The sequence below is a fragment of the Castanea sativa genome, chromosome 12 (genome assembly GCF_040712315.1).
Source record: "Castanea sativa cultivar Marrone di Chiusa Pesio chromosome 12, ASM4071231v1".
NCBI lineage: Eukaryota > Viridiplantae > Streptophyta > Magnoliopsida > Fagales > Fagaceae > Castanea > Castanea sativa.
Window position 1 is genome coordinate 22,516,690 of NC_134024.1, and position 22,681 is coordinate 22,539,370.

The 22,681-nt window shown below is 35.9% G+C and overlaps 1 protein-coding gene across 2 annotated transcripts; it reads left to right on the top strand.

The window, feature by feature from the left end:
- Positions 1-1,250: 1,250 nt before the first annotated feature.
- Positions 1,251-22,259, top strand: LOC142618318 (protein TOPLESS-RELATED PROTEIN 2-like). 2 transcript variants are annotated; one of them, XM_075791226.1, is made up of 26 exons: positions 1,251-1,595; positions 1,927-2,252; positions 2,635-2,814; positions 2,938-3,051; positions 3,139-3,297; positions 3,590-3,767; positions 3,858-3,984; positions 4,084-4,193; positions 4,341-4,479; positions 4,557-4,666; positions 4,909-4,978; positions 5,072-5,145; positions 5,222-5,317; positions 5,393-5,488; positions 5,671-5,798; positions 6,067-6,301; positions 6,387-6,554; positions 7,176-7,283; positions 7,360-7,506; positions 11,133-11,243; positions 11,322-11,504; positions 11,800-11,928; positions 14,038-14,133; positions 18,751-18,936; positions 21,223-21,395; positions 21,563-22,259. In XM_075791226.1, exons 2-26 carry the CDS (start codon positions 2,173-2,175, stop codon positions 21,774-21,776), a joined length of 3,411 nt encoding a protein of 1,136 aa, XP_075647341.1. In that variant the 5' UTR covers positions 1,251-1,595; positions 1,927-2,172; the 3' UTR covers positions 21,777-22,259. The 2 variants fall into 2 exon arrangements, with proteins under 2 accessions (XP_075647341.1, XP_075647343.1); XM_075791228.1 differs by having other exon boundaries at positions 1,295-1,609.
- The last annotated feature ends 422 nt before the right edge of the window (positions 22,260-22,681 follow it).

The window sequence follows — 22,681 nt, forward strand, 5'->3', positions numbered from 1 at the left end:
TTGAAAAGCATGTTTTTTTAACATTAGCTTTGGTTTATATATACATTATAAATCATATATTTTAGATTATAGAATATAAACTGTAGATGGAGTTCAAGTAATAGCAAATGATTCTGACATCTATTGTGGTGTTCCATGTTTGTGGTTTGAACCTAACTTCTCACTCCCTACTGTCTACCCTTATATCTTTTAATAAGTGGTGATGACTCTAAAATGCTAATTAGGAGCCTTGAACCTAGTAAACCTCATAAATCTTATGAAGTGCTAAGAACCGCTAAATCAATCCCTTAAAAATCAACAAATATATGAAAATGCTGTTTGTTCTGGTACGTCAATTTTTTAGTTATTTTAAATCTATTTTGTCACCTTTTATATAAAAAACTAAATTTTTTGATAATATAAGTTAACTTATTTTATTTTGTTTCACTTTTTTAGCAATAAACTACCAAAAATTACGAGATGCCAATATTTTAGCATCCCATAGATTTCGGTAGCCTATTGCCCTATTTTCTAAAAGTGAGATAAAAAGATGATAACAGTTGGAGCATGTTATTTCCAAAAAAGCCAGTTTTGTTTATTGGCTCAACTTTTGTTGCGCTAATATCACAAATACAACTATTTTCATAATAACCAAGTTAACATGTTTTACTGATTCTTATTTAAATTTATTAACATTATTTTATTACTTATCGTAAAAAAAACATCATATTTATTTTGACTATTGTAAAATATTTTATGATAATAAGTGTAATTTATTAGTTCTCTTTATATGTATGTATTTCAAATAGGTAAATAGCGAAAAGGGTAAGGTGGGACAGAAGCCACAAAGAATAGACACAACAAAGGATGTCTAGCTTTAGAACAATTTGGATTTGGAGCGTAGTGCATTGTTGACCAATAATAGAAAGAGCTTAAGCAATAGTACAAGGGAAGTGGGGGAAAGGGCAGATAGGGATCACATTCACAGGCTCACACAGAATAGCTTTTTCCCCACTCCTAGGTACAGTATTTATTTGAAACGACATCAGCTAGTGTAGTCTTTCTTTTTTGTACTGTGTTTTTGTAATAGACTCGCGAGTAGAGAATAGAGAAAGAGAGAGACACATAGATAGATAGGAAAAATCAGGTAGAGAGAGAGAGAGAATAGTAGACTATTAATATGGTAGTAATATCTAATTGTAGAGAGAGAAGACAGCGACAAGGAAAGCTCAAAGTTATAAGAGAGAGAAAAAAAGTTACACAGAAAGAGAGAGAGAGAGATAGATAGAAAAAGAGAGAGCACAACACAAACAGCACAACCTTTGTCCTTGTCCTGGAGAGAGAAAAAAGTATAAACATATTCAAAGATAGATAGATGGATAGATAAAAAGAGAGAGAGAGAGAGAGAGAGAGAGAGAAACAAAAGTTGTGTAAAACCATTTCCAGACAGAGTCCGAGAGAGAAAAAGAGGGTTGTTGCAGAGTTATAGCTGCAAAGCACAGAGAGAGAGAGAGAGAGAGAGAGAGAGAGGAAAGAAAACCCATTTGAAAGAAGAAGAAGAGGTTGCAAAACCCTAAACAAAAAAGTGATTCTTTTTTGCATTCTCTGAAGGACCAGTAAGGCTGTATATGTATTTTTTTCCCTCTCTTGTTGTAGAAAATGAACAAATAAATATTCTTCCTTGTACTATGAAATATGTTTTGGATAATCAAGCTTTAGAACTTGTTTTGGTTTCACCATTTAGCTTACATTTAAATCAAGTTCTTACAGTGCTGGATCTTTGTGCTAGAAGCTGAAAAATTTTAGGGTTTATTTGAGTTTTTGTTTGAGCAAGAGGCTCTTTTGGGTGATATCTTTATTGGTTTTTTTTTTTTTTTTAAAATTGTTTTAAAAAATTGTGCTTGTTCTGGTATTCTGAAATTAGGGTTTTGTGTTGTTTGGATGAAGGCATTACTTGGTACTGATTTTGGAGGAGTGTTTATTTTTGTTCGGACTTTAGACTGAGGTGAAATTTGGTTCGAAAAGAAAGCTGAAGAAGAAATTGCATCTGGGTATTATATTTTTCATCAAATTAATGATCTTTACTGCTTGAGAGAGGATTCTGGGACCGCCTGTGTTGATTGTGGGTGGAATTAAACGCTTTGGATTTAACATTGGATCTTTGCACTGGAGCGTCTAGGAGTACCGGGCACAATGTCTTCCTTAAGTAGGGAGTTGGTGTTTCTGATACTGCAGTTCCTGGATGAGGAAAAATTCAAGGAAACTGTTCATAAGTAAGTCCTGTATTCATTATGTAAGTTTTTGTTGTTTCCTAGCCTCTATGTGGTTGCAGTGAAGTTCTGGAAATGAGGAGTATACACATTTTAAGCAGGGTTTAATATCTCAGCCTCTATTTAGCCAAAATGTGAAAAAAAGCCTATGTTTTTATGTTGTTTGTTTTAGAAATGAACCAAATTTATGTGATTTCAGGACTTGCTTTTTCAGATTTTATTAGTACTTTGACCTGTATGTTAATGCCGAAACTGCATTGCGCTGGGTACAAATTACATAGCATTTTTTGTTATTCCTGCCTCTTCTAGGCAGCAAAATGGAGCATGAGACAATTGGGCTCTTCATTTTTAAGGATATGCTTGTAATGGGTTTCTGAACTTTTAGGTTAGAGCAAGAGTCTGGCTTCTTCTTCAATATGAAACATTTTGAGGATCAGGTCCAGGCGGGTGAGTGGGATGAAGTGGAGCGCTATTTATGTGGCTTCACAAAGGTAGAAGACAACCGATATTCAATGAAAATTTTCTTTGAAATTAGGAAGCAGAAGTACTTGGAAGCTCTTGATAGGTGAGTATTCAAAATTGCTGCTGTCAGCATTTCCCCCTTATGAATTTCTTGGAACTCTTTGAAAGCTTGACTGTTTTTCAGTTTACAAAGCATTGCTCAGTTTAATATCTGTTTCTTACTCAGGCAGGATCGAGCAAAGGCTGTTGAGATTCTTGTCAAAGATCTTAAGGTTTTTGCATCCTTTAATGAAGAACTTTTCAAGGAGATTACTCAGTTGCTTACTCTCGATAACTTTAGGTATCTATCCTTTCTTCTTTGTTAATCTGAATGGACTTTAATATGGTTTGTCATAATTTATATCTCCTGTTTCTTTTGCATCTTCAGGCAAAATGAGCAGCTTTCAAAGTATGGAGACACAAAATCGGCTAGAAACATCATGCTTATAGAACTCAAAAAGCTAATTGAAGCAAACCCACTGTTTCGTGATAAGCTTGTGTTCCCATCCTTCAAAAGTTCACGGCTAAGGACCTTAATTAATCAGAGGTCATTCCTAAGCTTTCCCCAAGTTTTATATAACGTGCAAGTTTGTTGTCATGGATTCATTTTAAATTCTCAATATTGACTGGAGTTTTCAGGAGTAGACTTAGTTGTCTCTATATTGGGTTTCCTCTTATATTTGTATGTATATACATATGCAAACTGCATATATGTATATGTATATGTATATGTATATGAATCTCTTTTGTTATGTTTCCAACTTGGTAGAAATTAATTCAAATTGACTTTCCCTGACAATAGTTGGTTTCTCACATATTTATTTATTTGAAATTTTCAGTCTAAATTGGCAGCATCAGCTTTGCAAGAATCCTCGTCCAAACCCTGATATTAAAACACTCTTCACAGATCATTCTTGCTCTCCAAATAGTAATGGAGGTCGTCCTCCCCCCACAAACAGTCCCCTTATGGGACCAATTCCTAAGGCTGGGGCATTTCCCCCTATTGGTGCACATGGGGTAAGTATTTTCCCTCTATTTACTTGCCAAAGGAAAAGGGAAAGAAATAGCAGCATTCTAATAATTCTTGCAATGCCACTTGTTGTGCAGCCATTTCAGCCTGTTGTCTCCCCAGCTCCGGGTGCTATTGCTGGGTGGATGTCAGGCACCAATCCTTCTTTACCTCATGCTGCTGTAGCAGCAGGGTCCCCTGGTCTTGTGCAGCCTTCTAGTGCGGGTCAGAATGTTCTTAATGATTCTTAGTACTTTTAGCTCTCCACTGAGATAATTGATGCTAGAATTACTTACTCTTACTGATTATTTTCGGATGATACAGCTGCATTCTTAAAACACCCAAGGAACTCCACTGGTGTAACAAGCATGGATTATCAATCCGCCGATTCCGAGAACTTGATGAAGCGGATACGCACTGGCCCGTCTGAAGAGGTGTGGAAGACTAAGTTTCTTTTTCAAGTCCAATATTCATGCTTTTAAGTGAAACAAGTTATGCTTGGCCTTCTTGTGGGGGGATTATATTCATTGTCCTATTATTTTTGCTTATGAAAAGTATGTGCTTACCTATGGTCTCTGTAGGTTTCCTTTTCTAGTGTAATGCACACTCCTAATGTCTGTTCACAAGATGACCTTCCTAAAGTTATCGTGCGGACCCTCAATCAAGGATCTAATGTCATGAGCATGGACTTTCATCCACAGCAACAAACCATTCTTTTAGGTTCATACTAGAATATTTTTCCCTTCACGAAATATTTTTATATTTGTATATCAAAGTTCTCAATTATTTGTTTGTAGTTGGGACAAATGTTGGTGACATTGGCCTTTGGGAAATTGGGTCCCGGGAAAGGTTGGTGCATAAGGCATTCAAGGTTTGGGATATCTCAGCTGCCTCTATGCCATTACAGGTATTCTTTCCTGCAACTTTGTTGGAGGTCTAATTCTTTCGGTCAGAGTTGAAAATGAGGATAGCGTTCCCTATGCTTGTAAACCCCATAATGCTATTGGAATTGGGACTTAATTTTTAACTCCCCTGGTGCAATAATGAATTGATTTTAGCACCTCCATATCTATAATTGATTATATAAGTATTGGGTGTTAGAAATAGCAAGTGATTTTCTTTGCAACTTAATCTTGTTTATGCTGCCAGACAGCATTGGTGAATGATGCTGCGATATCAGTGAATAGATGTGTTTGGGGGCCCGATGGACTTATGCTAGGTATATAGACAACTCTCTTGCTCAAGACTATTTTAAATCCTCATTTGTTGGATCCTTTTTTTGTGCTAAATTTAAATGTTCTGCATCTTTTAGGTGTTGCCTTCTCAAAGCATATTGTTCAAATATATACATACAATCCAAATGGAGAACTAAGACAGCATTTGGAGGTAAGCTCTCTGCCCTGGATTTTTGTTCTCCCTTGGTAATGGCAAGTAACAGGTAATTGATGGTCTCATCTTTTAGATTGATGCACATGTTGGTGGTGTTAATGACATTGCGTTTGCTCATCCCAACAAGCAACTGTGTATTGTCACATGCGGTGATGATAAGACGATTAAGGTATTGACCTGGGATCTTGAGGTTTTCTGTAAATAGGAAATCTGAGTTTCCTCATTGTAATATTCCTTATGACAGGTATGGGATGCTGTAACGGGACGTAGGCAGTACACTTTTGAAGGCCACGAAGCTCCTGTATATTCAGTCTGTCCTCATTACAAAGAAAATATCCAAGTAATTTTATTAGAATTTTATTATTAGCTTTTGACTGATTTAGTATTTTAGTGTGTTGACTTTTGATGATAGGGCAACTTGGAATGATCAGATGGCTTCCATTATCAACATATCTTATGGTTTCCAATTGGTCTTATCTTTGGCATGGTTTATTTTCAAACTCCTTTTGTCCTTATATGCAGTTTATTTTCTCTACTGCCATTGATGGGAAAATCAAAGCTTGGCTCTATGATTGCCCAAGATCTAGAGTGGATTATGATGCTCCTGGTCTTTGGTGCACCATGATGGCATATAGTGCGGATGGAACCAGGTAAAGCTTGCCTGTTAGAGAGATGATAAATAGGGCTCATATTTGTTTAACATCTTTCTTTCTTTTTTGTGTATCTTTTGTTCTCTATATTTATGGATTGAGTTATCTGAAAGCGTTTACTGTGCTGGAACCCTTTTAAGCTCATTTTTGTCCCCCTCTTTTACTTTATTTTATTTATATATTAATCATTTGAGTTGGTTACCATTCTCACTATGCCTAGTGCCATCCATGAAATATTAGTTTTAACCACACTTGTAATTTCTTACAGGCTCTTCTCATGCGGAACAAGTAAAGAAGGTGAATCACATCTAGTTGAGTGGAATGAGAGTGAAGGAGCTATAAAACGGACATATTCTGGTTTCAGGAAGCGCTCCTTAGGGGTTGTTCAGTTTGACACAACCAGGAACCGGTTCTTAGCTGCTGGTGATGACTTTCAGATTAAGTTCTGGGATATGGACGCTACCAATATGTTGATAGCTGTTGATGCAGATGGTGGATTGCCTGTTAGTTTACTGCTGCCTTTCACTTGACTACTGATATTCATGTTGAACGGTGGATAAGTCACAGTTCATTCTATTCTTCTTGCAGGCTAGTCCTAGACTAAGATTCAACAAGGAAGGGTCATTGTTGGCGGTCACAACTAGTGACAATGGTATCAAGATTTTAGCCAACAATGATGGTGTGCGCTTGATAAGGATGCTGGAGAGCAGGGCTATTGATAAAAATCGAGGCCCTTCTGAACCCATTAACTCTAAGGTGGTCCTGTGCTTTGGATTTGTTGATTTATATTTATTATTGGGATAGTTTCATGTTATCAAGAAAACCCGAGACCTTTCAATACGTTAGTCAGACCTGCTTAAAGATACAAGTATTTAAATGAGAAGCCTGTACTAGTACAAGAGTTTAGGTCATGGTTGGAATAGAAGATCATGTTGAGTTGCCACATAGGTGAACCCTGATATGTTTGTTAACTAATTGTACCTTGAAAAACTCGTGTGGTCACTTTTTTTTTTTGGTTGAAATTCATAGGGGGTATCTCAATTTCTGAGTTGTAGGATGACCTCTAATGAAAATGTCATAATCACATATTTTTCCCACAATTTGAAATGTATTGATTTTGATTTCGTATGTTTCTTTGTAATTTTAGGCCTTTAGGAAGGCTTGATTTATACTATTTTAAATGAATTCATTTATGTAGCTGGTATTTTGATAGATGCTTGTGTCCTCTCCTGTATCTTAAGATATTATACTCTTGCAAATTTCTATAGAAATTAACTTTATTTTGCTATTGAAGTTTTTAAAATCAATCTCTTAATTTCTTATTTTGCTATCTACGTTTTTAAAGTCAATCTCTTAAGCATGGCCGTTTAATTGCAGCCCCTGCTTGGTAACTCTTTGGGCCCATTAGCAAATGTTTCTCCTGCTGCTGCTCCAATAATGGAGCGTCCTGATAGAAATCCTGCTGCTGTATCTATCAGTAGTCTTGTAAGTTTATCTTTTTCGGTTGCTTACAATTGTTTGTGCTATGTAGTCTCGATGATTTCATTGGGCATTATTGCAGGGTACCATGGACAGCAGCAGGCTTCTTGATGTCAAACCACGAATCTCGGATGATGTAGAAAAGATTCTGAGCTGGAAATCATCTGATATTGTGGATACATCTCAGCTCAAGGCTCTGCGATTGCCTGACCCTGTACCAGCAGTCAAGGTAGGTGGTTTAAGAATCTGACCGGTCACAAGCTGCCTGGTGCAACCTTGCTTTATATTGGGAAGGAATGCTTGTGCTTTTATGATAGTTTTCTTAGTATTCTTGTTATTTTATCAGCCATCATCCTGTAGGGATTTGGCACACAGCACATTTTATCTCAGATTTTCATCTTATGAGAATAATGTACGTCATATGATAAACCAACAACATTCATTGGTACATTGGACATTTCATAGCGGGAAACTCAGAATGTTGATGCTTGTCAAGCCACAAGTGTTGCATTGGTTGTTAAAAGCCTTCTATATGAGTCCATGATACTGTGGACCTAATAAATACTTGTAGGGTCGATGGTTTGAAAACTATCAAACTGCACAGTGCTCAAAGGTTGTCCATTGGCTACCTCCAGCCAAGAACCTCAGGTTATATGATGTGGGGATACCTAATAGCATATATATGTTGTGATTGGTAAAATGCACTGGCTCATCATAAAAGAATTAATGAAGCCATAATGTATGAAGACATGGAAGGGAAATTTTCAAAGAAATAGATTACTTAAGAGTTTGGATCTTAATATGAATTTTTTGATAGATTTTTTTTTTGGGATAGATAATATGAATTATAAGCTTATTCCCTTCTTCCCATAATAATAGTCCACTTTATTTTTGGGCTGTCTAATCATTTTTGCCCATTCCCCAAAGTCAAGTGTAAGTTTTCGAGCCTAAAAATGCTGTTGTTCATTTCATTATTTACATGTTAAAGAAACACAATTTTAATTTAAAATTTAGGGGAACTGGATAACTGGAAAAAATGGTAGATATATGGGAACAACTAATGCCTCTGAAGCTTATCAAAAAAAAAAAAAAAAAACTATTGCCTTTGAAATATGTGCCTTTTCAGAGTTGAAATATTTTAAGGGACTACAATGAATGTAGATTAATTTGATCTTTGTTAAAAAAACTTGTGGCACTATAGTTGGCTCAAAAACATCTGTATTATATTGGAGGAATGCATTCTTCTACTTTACAATGTTTGGTTTGGGTTAAAAGGGAGAGGATGGAAAATGGGGGAAGGAAAAGGGAGAGGAAAATGTAATTTTCCACTGTTTGGTTGGAGTGAAAAGGGAGAGGAATGAAAGTGGGGTGGATAGAGTTTTCCGCCCAGGCCCACTATTTTTTTCCTCCCAAATTTGGGAGAAAAGAGGAGAGAAAATGCTCATGAGAAGGAAAGTGCAAAATTGTCCTTGTTTTCCATCTTTCTACTTTTAATAACAGGGACTTAATAGAAATTTACTCTTCTTCCCTCCATATTTTAATCCTCCTTACCAAAAACAAGCATGGTAGAAAACACACATATTTTCTATCTTCCCAACCAAACAGAGCCTTAGGGAGGTGTCTTTCCTCTAAAGGCAATCCCTGCTATCATGCTTTCATATTGAAAAAAGGTAAATGCTTCATGGCAGTCGCCTAGTTTTTTAACTTATTGTGTGTTTAGGATTTTAGAATGAGGCTCCCATGTGTTGCCCGTAATCCATTTATTATAATTTAGTATTTTGAATCAACTCATGGTACACATGGTTGTAGGAATATATGGAAACATCTTCAATGAATTGAGAGACATCTTTGAATTGTTCTATATATCGCCCAAATCCATTAACGGTCTGATGGCAAACAGGCTACAAATACAAAAAGCAGGCTTTTCTTAGGCACCACATAGAGAAGACAACAAGTCCTAATTCAACTCATGGTACACATGGTTGTAGGCATATATGGAAACACCTTACATGAATTGAGAGACATGTTTAAATTGTTCTATATATTGCTCAAATCCATTAATGGACTTGAAGGCAAACAAGCTAAAAATACGAAAAGTAGGCTTTTCTTAGGCACCGCATAGAGAAGACAACAGGTCCTATAGAACTGGTTTTGATTTGAGGCACGATAGCTGTGTGCCTTAGTACAACCTTGTTCTGGTTGATACATTGAAATTGATGTGTAGAGGGACCTTAAATGCTGAAGACACTAAATAACTGATGCTTTAATGAAGAATTAAGTTATTATTATTATTATTGATAAATAGAGCTGCAACTTGAGGACTTTCTAGGAGGTCATACATCTTAGTATTACTCTTATCCAAGCATGCTTAACTGCGGAGTTTTGATGGATTTGGTATTAAAATAAGTATATAATGAATGTTAAAAAGTTTGCAGCATCCGCTACTGTGTTGATTGGTTATACTACTGCATAAATGCTTGATATTTAGCTAGCTTATAAAACAAATACTAAATATTTGATTCTATGCTAAGGATTTATTGCTAATTTAGAAAACTATTAATATATATATATATATATATATATATATATATATATATATCAAGAGTATCCTTCTATTATTTATTCAACTAATTTGAAGTTAAGAATAGAAAGAAGAATTTATCATGGCGTCTAGACTTCCATTATCATTTTATTTAACCCTCCACCCAGGGTGGATATGGTCATCTTTGGATAGAAGTAACTAAGATGTTGCTGCTTATAAATTTGTCATGGAATGTAATCATAGGCTATCAGTGAAACAATTATTAATGTTGGTGATGCATAATGTAGATTCTATGCATGCAAATATGTCAACAATTCCAATTATTATAAATGAAGTTCTCTTAGTACCCAATCCAGATATAAGTTCTGCCCTTTTTGGAAAGACTAATGTGTTGATGACACAACCTTGTGTCTTTACTTACTAAAAAAAAAAACAACCTTGTGTCTTGAAAGTTTTTGTTCATTTCTTATGGCCTATAAGGGTACTTCTACTTATTTTGATTTCAAAAAAGGACAATATACAATATAATATTTCTGTGTAGACCTATAAATGAGCTTGAGCAACTGGGTTACCACTTTTGTAGGTTTTCTTCCCCCAGTTCCAATATAGTTTTTATGTTCTTCAACTAATAATTGTAGAACAAACTTCTTGTAACAGTGATGGTTCTTTACCAAATCAAATGGCACCTTCTCTCCCTGTTAAGAACCAGGTATAGGATGAAGTCATGGGATCAAAACCCATGACAGGAATGTGTAACTACTGATAATTAAAAAAAAAAAAATGGTGATTCTTTACTTTTGATCAGATCTCATCGATTTGGTTTCCAACCTTTTCTAAATATTGTCATTAATTGTTGAGAGATATTAATGAAATAGATTGATAGACTAATCTATTTAGGAAAATCATTAACCTTAGAAGGTGGAAAAATAGAGTGGGGTTCATGTCATTGTGCGCCTAATGACAGCGTATTTTCTACATGTAATAAATGTAAACATGTTGAGGATACATAGCCGACTCCAAAATTAGGGATAAGGCTTCTTGTTATTGTTGTTGTACTAAATGTACACGTTCAATATTTAGAGATTGCGTGTTAAAAAAAGGAGCAAACTCAATCATGATGGATAACAATAATCTGAGAGGTATTAAGATTTCAGAATTGATTCCAGATTCAGTTTATAATATTTATAGTTAGTGCATAAGTATATATTTTTTTGATAGGTATAGTGCATAAGTATTAGATGTACAAAGGGATATACTTGTTCAGTTTATAGTTCCTATGCAGTTCGAATTAAGGAAATAAATCACAATTTCAGGTTGTGCGACTGATCTACACTAACAGTGGCATGGCTCTACTGGCCCTTGCTTCCAATGCTGTTCACAAACTTTGGAAATGGCAACGTAGTGAAAGGAATCAACTGGGAAAGGTTCACTTTCTATCTAAGCAAATTACTTCTTATATGTTTATGGTGTTTCTAATGGCTTATCTCCTTGAAATCCTTCAGGCTACTGCATATGTTGTGCCACAGTTGTGGCAACCTCCCAGTGGAACTCTTATGAGTAATGATGTAAACGAAAATAAACCATCTGATGAATCTTCTGCATGTATTGCTCTATCTAAAAATGATTCCTATGTCATGTCTGCTTCTGGTGGGAAGGTCTCTTTGTTCAACATGATGACATTTAAGGTTTGTTATTGCTGCTTTTGCTTGTTTTCTAATTAAAACATTGGCTACTGCATATGTTGTGCCACTGTTGTGGCAACCTCGCTGATGAGCTATAGCTCAGTTGGCACGTTCTTTTCACATAATAATGGGATGGGGGGTGAGGTCATGGGTTCAAGACCCACTGAGTGCGCAACTTACCGATAAAAAAAAAATACTAATTTTTTTTGTTCACATTTTAAGTTCAGCTGGCTACTGTGCAATTAAATTCTTATAAGAAGTCCACACTGACCACATTAACCTGGTGACTACTGTTCAGGTCATGACAACATTTATGTCCCCACCTCCTGCAGCCACTTTTTTGGCATTCCACCCTCAAGATAATAATATAATTGCTGTAGGAATGGAGGATTCTACTATTCAAATATATAATGTCAGAGTTGATGAGGTGAGGCATCTCTTTTGATATTATTCTTTCTTGTAAAACTTAAAAAAATTCATGTTTGATCAATGAAAAATTTATCGTTTCATTAGGTGAGTAATTGTATGATTTGTTTGTTGCTAGTGATAATGCATCATTATCCTTTCAAAGCCTAGCTATTTTACTTCAAGTTTTAGAAGTTGTGACCAACCAACTGTATGTTACTTTATGTTAATGCCGTGTGGTCTATCTTGAAAGCATATGACATCATTGAGTTTATTGGATTGTTTATGCAAGTTAAGTTCATGTAAGACTTCAGAATCTTTATCTGTATAAGTGCTTATAAGTTGTGGTTACTTGTCACTTTCTTTTTGGTCTTCATTTTTTGATAGGTAATCAGAAAACTATTATAAATGATAGAAAAAAGATAAATACAAGTTCATAATGATGAACAACAAGAAATAAAAAAAACAAACAGCACAACAAACAGAGGGTAGTCAGGAAACTAAGCTAAAGGAGGACAAAAACTCAGAGAGAGAAGAACAATCAGTAAAACCCCAACAATGAGATCACTCAAAAAGACTATGATGGCATAAAACCTTTAACTCATCCAACATCTTCTCTGTCCTTAAAGGATCGACGATTTCGTTACAACCACACAATCCACATTAAGCACCCTGGAACCAAGTTCCAAATGTCCGAATTATGCTTCCCAAGCCACTGATGCCAACAAGATAACAAACCCACCACCGATCTTGGTATAACCCAAAAAATACCAAAGGCCTGAAGCATAAAAGTCCATAGGGAATAGGTAACAGGATAAAGAAGAAGAAGGTGGTCTACCGACTCCCCATCACAGCAACACATACAACACCTATTAGCCGAAGGGCGACCCTTAAGCTTTAGAATATCCAAAGTGAGGATCCTACCATGTGTAGTCCACAAAAAGAGCGCCACACGCTTAGGAATCTTGGGTTTCCAAACACCCTTCCAAGGAAACAAAGAATTCGAAGCACCCCGAATCGCATGGTAGTAAGACTGAGTGTCAAACTTACCATCACCTTTAAGCCGCCAGTAAAGAGTATCTCTCCTATTACTCCGGGGAATACGAGTTTGGGTAAGCTGAAGTAGAGAATAAGATGTAGTCAACTCCCAATCTTCAAAAGTTTTATAAAACCTTAAATTCCACACTCTAACAGTACTCCCTTCTGGAATCCACAAAACTTCAAAGATACAAGCATCCTTGACCGCTGAACACAAAGCTCAGGATAGGGATCTTTTAGAGCATTGTCACCAATTCACCTATCATGCCAAAAGGGGATACGAGTGCCTTCACCCACTACAAAAGACAGATGCTTAGAAAAGCTCTCCCACCCTTCATTAATGCTTCTCCATAGGCCACACCCATGAGTCCTCTTGCAAACATTAGTACTCCACCCCCCTTGATTCTCACCATATTTAGTGGAGATAACTCGCCGCTAGAGATGGGTAACTTCATGACCATATCTCCATAGCCACTTCCCTAATAGAGCTTGATTAAAAGGCACCACACTTCTTATCCCCAAACCACCCATCTCAACGGGTAAACACGCCTTTTCCTAAGCCACCAAAGGATATCTGAAATTCCCCTTAGAAGACCCCCAAAGGAAATTCCTTTGAATACTTTCCAATCTAGCAGCCATAGCTTTAGGAATGGTAAAAAGAGATAAAAAGTATGTTGGGAGACTTGAGAGAGTACTCTTTATAACTATGTTCGTGGATGAAGTGTGATCCTTAAAGGGAAATCATTAATATTAGAAAGAGGTAATTACTGCTGGGTTGTGGGGTTTTTTTTTTTAATAAAATAATTATTATCATTATTATTTAATTTTTTATAATGTAATAAGAACGGTCAGTTGTCATTTTCATTTGGTTTTAAACTCATGTTCATGGAGGAAGTGTGATCATTGAAGGTAAAAGATTGATTATTTGGAAATTGTATAGTCTTATGGATTTTAGATGTTGTTTAATAAATAAATTAATGTATTGCATGAATCGCAATAATCATATGAGCTTCCACACTTGATGACCTTCAGCATTTTTTTGCATGGTGTCTGGTTTTGGAAATATAATCAAAATCCTTAATATCGTTCACAGGTCAAAACCAAACTCAAGGGTCACCAGAATCGGATTACAGGGCTTGCATTTTCCCAAACCTTAAATGTGCTGGTTTCTTCTGGAGCTGACGCACAGGTTAGTGGCTGTTGGTATCTATATTTGGTACTGTGATATATTCTGTAACATGATTTCTTGGTTGATTAAATCTAGCTTTTATAATTCTAATAGTAATAGAATACTTTGTGGAGCCAACAATGGGTCACGGTCTCCTTGACTTCATACTCTGTGAAACATGCTGTCAGTGGTCTTCATTTGCAAAATTGTTTTCTATATTTGGTTAGATAAATACCATTCAGATGGTCAGTCATTGGGGCAGTTGCTGAATTTCCAAGACATTATATATCATGCATGTATTAACAATTCTTTGTTAGAGACTGAAGGGGTTTCCCTGAAGCCAAAATCCTATCAAAATGAAGTTATAGTTTTTCAACCATTGACTTCTGCTGGTACAAATGACATACTATTGTTTAAAGTGAATACCAAAAGTAGTGATGTGTATGTGGTTGCGTCCTTTTTCACCCTATTAGATTTGATTGGTCATTTTACTTTTGAGTTTTTTTTAGAGAGTTTCAACCTATGGCGTTCACTCTTGATAATAGCTCTTTATTATTAGATCAAGACGCCAATCAGTTTTTGGTGTAAGTGGGGATTAAACCTCAGATCTCTTATTTAACCCTCAGAAACTTTATCAGTTGAGCTAACTGAAACTCACTACTTTTGAGAGTTTGATTTTGATGTACCCATGGTATTCTCAGTTTGTACTAGGGCTACTTTATTAAAAAAAAAAGTGATGAGTATGTGGTTCTTAGGTTGCGGATTCTGACCATTCTGATAAGAGCTTATCTGCCAAGAATAGACTTGTTACAGCGAGTCTTATGTCCTGTAGGAAAACTTTAAATCCATTGTGTATATAGTTTGTTCTAGCAAATGTGGCCTGACAGAAGAAGAAACCAAAAGAAACACCACTCCCTTCCCATAATAACAAAAAAAGAAGAAGGAAGGTGAGTGTGTCCTGGGCCAAAAATAGCTTTCTGTTTTGGATAACAGATCATTAGCTTAGTAACTTGATCCTCTAGTGCCTGATCCCTGAATCCAACTGCAAAAAAATCACATACGACTTCTTTATTCTATTAGAGGCCATTTGTTAGTCTCTTAGAAGTAAAATCCTGGGAGAGGTCTGAGCACTGTTTTAATCTGTACTTTCATAGGAAGTGGCAGCTCTCAAGATTTTGTTATTGACAACGGAAGCTCTATTATTATGGCACTTGATAGTGGCTCCAAACATACTTAGTTAATTGCATTAGGATTAAAAATTATGCGGTTATATTAGCCAAAAAATATGAATGAGAGTATTTTAATCCTCAACGGATATTTACCGCATGGCCATTACACCACCAGATATTTAAAATTATGAAGCCTGAGGATTTCCCATTAGAAGAAAGAATGTTGTTGGCTTCATGCTTCTGCCACTACCTCAGAGGAGTCAGAAATTATCTGAAATTTCTCTTTTCAAAAAATAAATAATAAAGAAGTATATGCAGTCTCTCATCCTTAATGTTGATGCCAATAATTAAGTTCAAATTCCTTTTTCTTGTTTTACACTCAAATTGTTACCAACTGTTTGTCAAAAAAAAAAAAAAAAATTGTTACAAACTCAGAGCACCGCCTGTAACATTTCAAGAGGATCTTAAGTCTAATCTTATCTTTTTCCGCTGGGGATTAAAATTTTTAGCTCAAGCTTACCTTCAGTGAGGTTGCTTTTCTCCCGGCTGTGTCTTCCAAATTTGGGCTCCTTGTCTTTGTACTTTCTAAATGTTTGGGTCATTGGTGTGAGTAAGGTTCAAACCTTCTCTTATTTTAATTGCGCGCGCGCACACACACACTGATGCAGAACAATGAGCACTGATACACCCATGTGCCATTACGTTGCATGCATTAACTGTGTGGGAGACAGAAAAGGGAGGAATTGAAAAATTGCATTTCCTTATATGTTTTCCCAATGGTCTGTAAGCATCCCATAGCATTCTTACTTACATATAAGACCATCAAAGTTAGTTGAGCATTGACATCCACCAGTTACCCACTATGAACCCCAAAACATTGTTAGGATAATCACCTATGGACTGTCATACACATTTCACTTTCAAACAGTATTCTCATTGGAATTCTTGCATTTTTTAGGTAGATACAATAGCCACTAATGCTATAATTTTGGTGGTTTGAACCTAAAGCAAACCTGGCCCAACTTTTAAATGGTTTTGGTTTAGTTTTGTTAGAAGTTAGGGTTGGGTAGTATCTCCCCTCCCTATATTTATGGGGTGAAGGGTAAGGTCCTAAGTTCCTGTATGAGTGCATGTGTTGTCTTCACCTATGAAAAAAATGAAAAGAAGAAAAAGAAAATCCAGCCACCCAGGGCTGTCAGTATCTTCTTGATAGATTTCATATCTCCTTAATCCTACTTACCTCCTGGTGTTTCCAAAAGAGACATCTAGGGTTCAATTTCCCCTCCCCAACTATTGAGTTATTGAAAAAAATAAAAAATCCCCTTAATCCTACAAGCTTCTCTCTCTGCTTGTGGTATATTCTTGTTTTCTCAATCTTCTAGATTGAATCTATTCTCTTCATTTTAGATTTATACTTGAATTAAATATAATAGACACGAAAAACTTCTTTAAAATCAAAGTTCTTTTTTTCTTTGGACTTTCGTAGATGTCTCATATTGTTCAATTTGATTTGCCCTGATCTCTTCAACCTAATCTCAAACCGTCCATGACTTGTTTAAAGAAATCAAAGCACGCTTGAGTGCAATTTGTGCTGCCGGGTTGGGCTTTTGGGCAGGGTATCATGTTCTTTGTGTTGAGCTTGGGTTGACCCTGAATGTATGTCAACTTGCTTGTGTCACAGGCATCACATCCATGCAAAGATTACTCCTGAAGTACCTCACCTTGAAAAAGAAAAATAAAAAGAACATAATTGACTTTTTGTGATAACTTAGAGGCCACTAACAAAGATTGATTTGTTCAATAGGTGTTACTAGATTCACTCTGTTTTATGTTTCTCTAGAACCGTTGAATATCTTCTTTTAGTCCTCTAAGACCTATTAAAAAAAGAAGAATTAGTCTTCAAGTCTTCCTACTGGGAGAGCTAACATATAATATATTGCAATATAAAACCCATCAGAGCGGTGTCTTTTCTCTGACAAGGTGTCTTTTGTTTTGTTTACCAAAGTACCAATGATATTGCTTTTGAGAAATGCTCTAGTAACTCATTTAAGTTTTGGTCCAAGTATTCCAGTTGTAGAGAGCACATCTTTCTAGAGATCTTACTATATCATTTTAGATATCTAATTTTTTATGTGTAAAAGAGAAGAAAAGATACAAATAGTATGAAAAAATAATTGTGGTGTTACATTTTGAAATTTTTTTAGAGAAAAATCAACCTTGTCAAATAAATGTATGACCATGATAATTTTTATCCAATTCAGCAAAAAATGAATTTTATTTTTTAATAAGTGATTTCTTTTGAATCTTTATTGGATTTGTGCTGTGGAATTGTCCTTATGTGCCAACCTACTTTCACTTCATATTGAATCCACTCCTTGAATTTTGTTTGTATGGTGAACACAAGCTTTTAAAATGTGTGTAATATATGGTATAATACGTACATTTTACTAACTAAGCTCTTGAGGTAGACCTTGATCCCTTGTACAATCCCTGTGTATTAGGGTGTTCCTTTTTTATATCAATAAAGCTTATCACTTATCAACTATGAAATACGGGTGCGTTTCGGGATTTGGGTGCGGGTGCGGGTGCGGGTGCGGGTGCGGGAGCGGGTGCGGGACTCGGCAATTTTTGAAAAAGTAGGGTGCGGGTGCGGGTGCGGCGATTAAAAAATTATTAAAAATATTTTTATTTATATTTTTAATATATTGCTAAACATACTTTTATCACATTATATAAATATATACCAAATTTAAGAGCAATAGTAAATAATAACTAGAATATAGAGAATGGGAGAGAGCCTAGCTGAAGAGCAATACTTTTTTTTTTGTTTTTTGAATTTCGGCCGGTATCGGTTTGCGCCCGATACGTACCGATTTGGGCCAAATCGGCGCGAATCGGCCCGATTTCGCGCGTGTTGGCCCGAATCGGCGCCGTATCGGCGCGAATCGCGCCGAAAATATTATTTTTTTAATGCCCGACGCGGCACAGACGCGCAGGAAGCGGTGTCGCTTGCGCGTCCCCGCGTCGGACGCCAGTGCGGAGGCCCAAACGCCGCACCCGTGCTTCCCAGCTTATCAAAAATGTTTGCCACAATAAATCCATATATATATATATATATATAGATGTTTAATATATATATTTATACATATATATATATATATTTTTTATGTTTGTGTGTGTTTTATTTTTGGACAAGTAATAAACTTTGTTGGAAAGTAAATAAATACAAAAGGGGAAAACACTAAATTCCTTCAAAAAAATACAACCAAAATTTGTAATTACAGTATTAAGGCTCTGTTTGCCTTGAAAAACATGAGTGGAGTTTTGTTGCTTTTTTAAACTGAAATGGGGCTTCTTATGACTGAATAATTTTAGATTTGAGTTAGCAGGATGAGGCACTGTTATTACTCTCCTTTGCGTTAGAAATTATGTGATAATTGGTTCTAACTTTTGATCAATTGAGTTGCAGTTATGTGTGTGGAGCATTGATGGGTGGGAGAAGAAGAAAACAAGGTTCATTCCAGCACCAGCTGGTCGCCAAGCCCCACTGGTTGGGGAAACTAAAGTTCAGTTTCATAATGATCAAGCACATGTGTTGGTTGTACATGAAAGTCAAATTGCTATCTACGACAGCAAGCTGGAATGCTCACGCTCAGTAAGTTTTTCACCTTACTGTCCTTGATTCGTATTGCCTAATTAACCATTTACCTTCTCGTATTTCCTTATGAAGTATTTACCTTCTATTTTTGGTAAGGCAACCAGAGCACCTATTAACTAGACTAAGGGTGTGTTTGGATACCACTTATTTGTTGAGAACTGAAAACTGAAAACATTGTAAAATAATTTTTAAATGTGAATAGTGCCGTGAGACCCATTTTTAATAAAAATTTTGCTGAAAAAAGAGGTTTTTGGGTCCCGTGAACAGTGCACGGTACCCACGGACACGCATTTTTCAGTCTTTGGGCGTGATTTTTGGCTACTGTAGCATGGGTCCCATGGACATACAAATGCCAGATGCAAGACGTGACTTCTTAGACGCTGTCCAAATGATCACTAAAGATGGAAATATACAATAAAAGGGTAGGCATTTGAGTAATTAAGCCTACTAGCTTGAAGGACTATACTTTCTGATCATTTAGAATTTTGGCAACGTGGCATTCGCGTCATCATTTACATATTTGTTATCAATTAGGATTTTTTTTGGGAATAATTATTACAGCTTTCAATTCATTGAAGGCTGAAGGAGGGTTTTCTCTTCTAGAGGCAGGTACAGAAAGGCTGTGTTAGTTAAGGTGTGGACGAAAGCAACCAAATAATGTCCTTGGTGGAACAGTGCAACAGCTCCCTTCTCTCAATTCTATCTCATTTTACTTCCTGACATATTTGCAGTTGCATTCACATAGGCTGATGTTCAGCTGGCATTATAGTTGAAATATCAGTGCTTTCCTTTATGCTAGACACACTGCAAATTGAATGTAAAAGCTTTCAACATGGCCCTCTTGAAGGCGATTCAGAACAATGAGCTTGATAACAAGACTGATGCAGCACAAATTCTCTTAAAGGAATTGAGAATCAACATAATAAAAAAGATAAATAAGCCTCAAAATCAACATCCGAGCTTAGAATCAAGTTAGAAAGAGAAAACAAAATATATGAATTAGCATGGTTGCATTGAACCAGCACCAAGTCATTGGAACAATTCCTATTGAAATTTTATTCATCATAAACTTGTCTCCATTGGAGCACAATATGGCACTTATATAAACTATACTAAGACTAAACTACAATCCTAGAAAGAACTTGTCAGTGTTGCAAATGAATCTCTATCTTGATCCATAGAACTATCATATCAAGTTTTTTCACTTCATGCACCACAGAGGGTTATTTAGTAACAGATGCATCAAACTCACTTTTCATAATGTGTACCCTCTTTGCTCTCTTGTTGAAGACCTCAACTACTTGTTAAACCAACACCCCCAACCACTGCGTGCATGCTTGTGGCCACCTTTTTTTAAACTCCCTTCCCCCTCCCTGTCACCATTTCTTATGTAAGTTACATATATTTTTAAGTACTAGGTCGGGTTTTAATTTTATTCTTTTAATAACATTTGCATGTTATGTCAATTTTACGTGGTTGTTTACTGATAGCCATTTGAAACCTGAAAACATATTTTGTTAAAAGGATCATCTTACTGTTCCGACTGATTGGTCTGATGCTGGTGATCCCTGTATCAAGTTCACGTTAGGAAACTCTTAAGTTTGCCCCTCACCCCCCTTCTTTGTTGGGTTAGAGCACCGTCATAAGTGATGTTAAACAAACATATGAACTGATACTTTTGCTTTTTGCAAGGCAGCTCTCTCTCTCTCTCAAATTATTTTGGGATGGGGGATACCTGAAAATTGGGCACCAAATGTGGTCCCAATGCTCAGCTATGGAAAACTCAACTTTATACCTTGAATCGTGAAAAGATGTAGGATTAGTATTTTCAATTTAGCATTTATATGGTAAAATGAATGATACACAAAAAAAAAAAGAAGAAGGTAAAATGAATGATACACATGATTTAGGTTAAAACTGTAGGGGGCACCAATAAATTGATAACCATACAGAATTTTGAACAGATGACAAGCATTGGTAGCATAAGTTTTGCCAATGAGTTCTAGAATGGTACTCCATATTAAGGGATACATTTAAGAATAAACACAATTATATATATTAATGGTACTTCTTCCTGCCATAAGAATTGGCGAGTAAGCGGAGTGTGAAGCTGTGGGTTCAAAACCCATAGGATGTAAAACTTACCTTATAAAAAGAAATCAAAATATGTTAGCTTTGTGAATTTTGTAATCATATCATTGAGTTTGTTTTCTTGATTATCAAATTTTAATTGCAGTCACCATGGTATGTCTTTTAATGCTGTTTTGCCAATCCATGTTGCAGTGGTATCCAAAAGACACACTTCCAGCACCCATATCAAGTGCAATTTATTCATGTGATGGTCTACTGGTTTATGCTTCTTTTTATGATGGTGCTGTTGGAGTTTTTGATGCGGATAGCTTAAGGATCAGATGTCGAATAGCACCTTCTGCTTACATTCCATCGTTTTCTGTTAGGTGAGAAAATAATTTTCTTTTGTGGAGCTTGCCGTTTATTGATTAGTGATTCAAGTAGAAACCAGTTCTTTTTTTTCTCTATGAAAAACCGGTCTACTTGATGTTCCCAAAGCCTCAATTATGGAAGTATTATTTCTTGACAAAAATCTGACAAAAATCTTCTGCAGCGGCAACTCGGCCTCTCCTTTGGTTATAGCTGCTCATCCATCTGAGCCTAACCAGATTGCACTTGGCATGAGTGATGGTACAGTACACGTAGTAGAGCCAATTGATGTAGAGCAAAAGTGGGGTGGCCCATCCTCTCATGATAACGGGTCCATGCCTTCTAATTCATCAAATCCTTCCCTGAGTGGTCAAGCATCAGAGCTTCCTGCTAGGTGATCGAGGGTGTAGATAAGCCTGCGCAACCACAAGGAGTATAGAGAGCGATCGTGAATTTTAATCATTACCGTCTTCATATTTTGCCTAAGCCATTGATTTAGATCTTTACTTCTATATAATATTCATTGTAAATTCTTTTTGTTTTTGGTCATTTGCTAATAGAAAGTTTGGAGTAATTTATATTTTGCTGTTGGTCAGCAAAGTTGAAGACATCGTGGAAGACCAGTTGCCTTCTACCACACCACGTATTTAAAAAAGCATTCGAGGACATCCAATGAGGGTCATTGGATTAGCAAAGTAGTAGAGGCATTCAGAGAAGCCATTTGTCTTTCATTATATTAGTTTTGGAGGGTTTCTGATCATATTCCTAATTCTTGCCTAATGTTATAACTATGATATAGCTTCATGTACTATGGTATTAGCATGAGTGTTTTTGAGGGTGTTATTTCCCTTCATTTATTTTAATCTCAATTTTTTTTCACATTCTTATGATATCATTCCCCTTTGCTTTCAATTCTGTTACTTAGATTCTCAAAAAAAATAAAAATAAAATGCTGTTACTTATATTAAAACATCAGGTGCAAGGTGGTTTAAATGAAATTTATTTCAAAAAAAAAAAAAGAGATTGAAATGAAACAATCATTTAAATAGTAAAGAGTCTAGTAAATGAAATATTTTGTCCCCCTCCCAAAAAAGAAGAGTACTACAGGAAGATGTAAAATCAATAAATTCCTAGCCCCTCATTTCTATACGTATAGTAAAGATGGATATATATTAGAATGTAGAACAAGCTGATCTCTAAAACTAACAAATTCGGCAGGTATGGCTTCCAACTCCTAAATTGTCATGAATCTCGGTAGTAAAATAAAATAAAATTTGTGTCACAACTTTATTTATTTACTGAT

Bases quoted from the DNA above. Each gene is read 5' to 3' on its own strand.
- LOC142618318 (XM_075791226.1), top strand. From the start codon at position 2,173: ATGTCTTCCTTAAGTAGGGAGTTGGTGTTTCTGATACTGCAGTTCCTG. The intron at 4,194-4,340 runs GTGTGGAAGACT...TGGTCTCTGTAG, and splicing joins GCACTGGCCCGTCTGAAGAG to GTTTCCTTTTCTAGTGTAAT. The intron at 4,480-4,556 runs GTTCATACTAGA...ATTTGTTTGTAG, and splicing joins GCAACAAACCATTCTTTTAG to TTGGGACAAATGTTGGTGAC.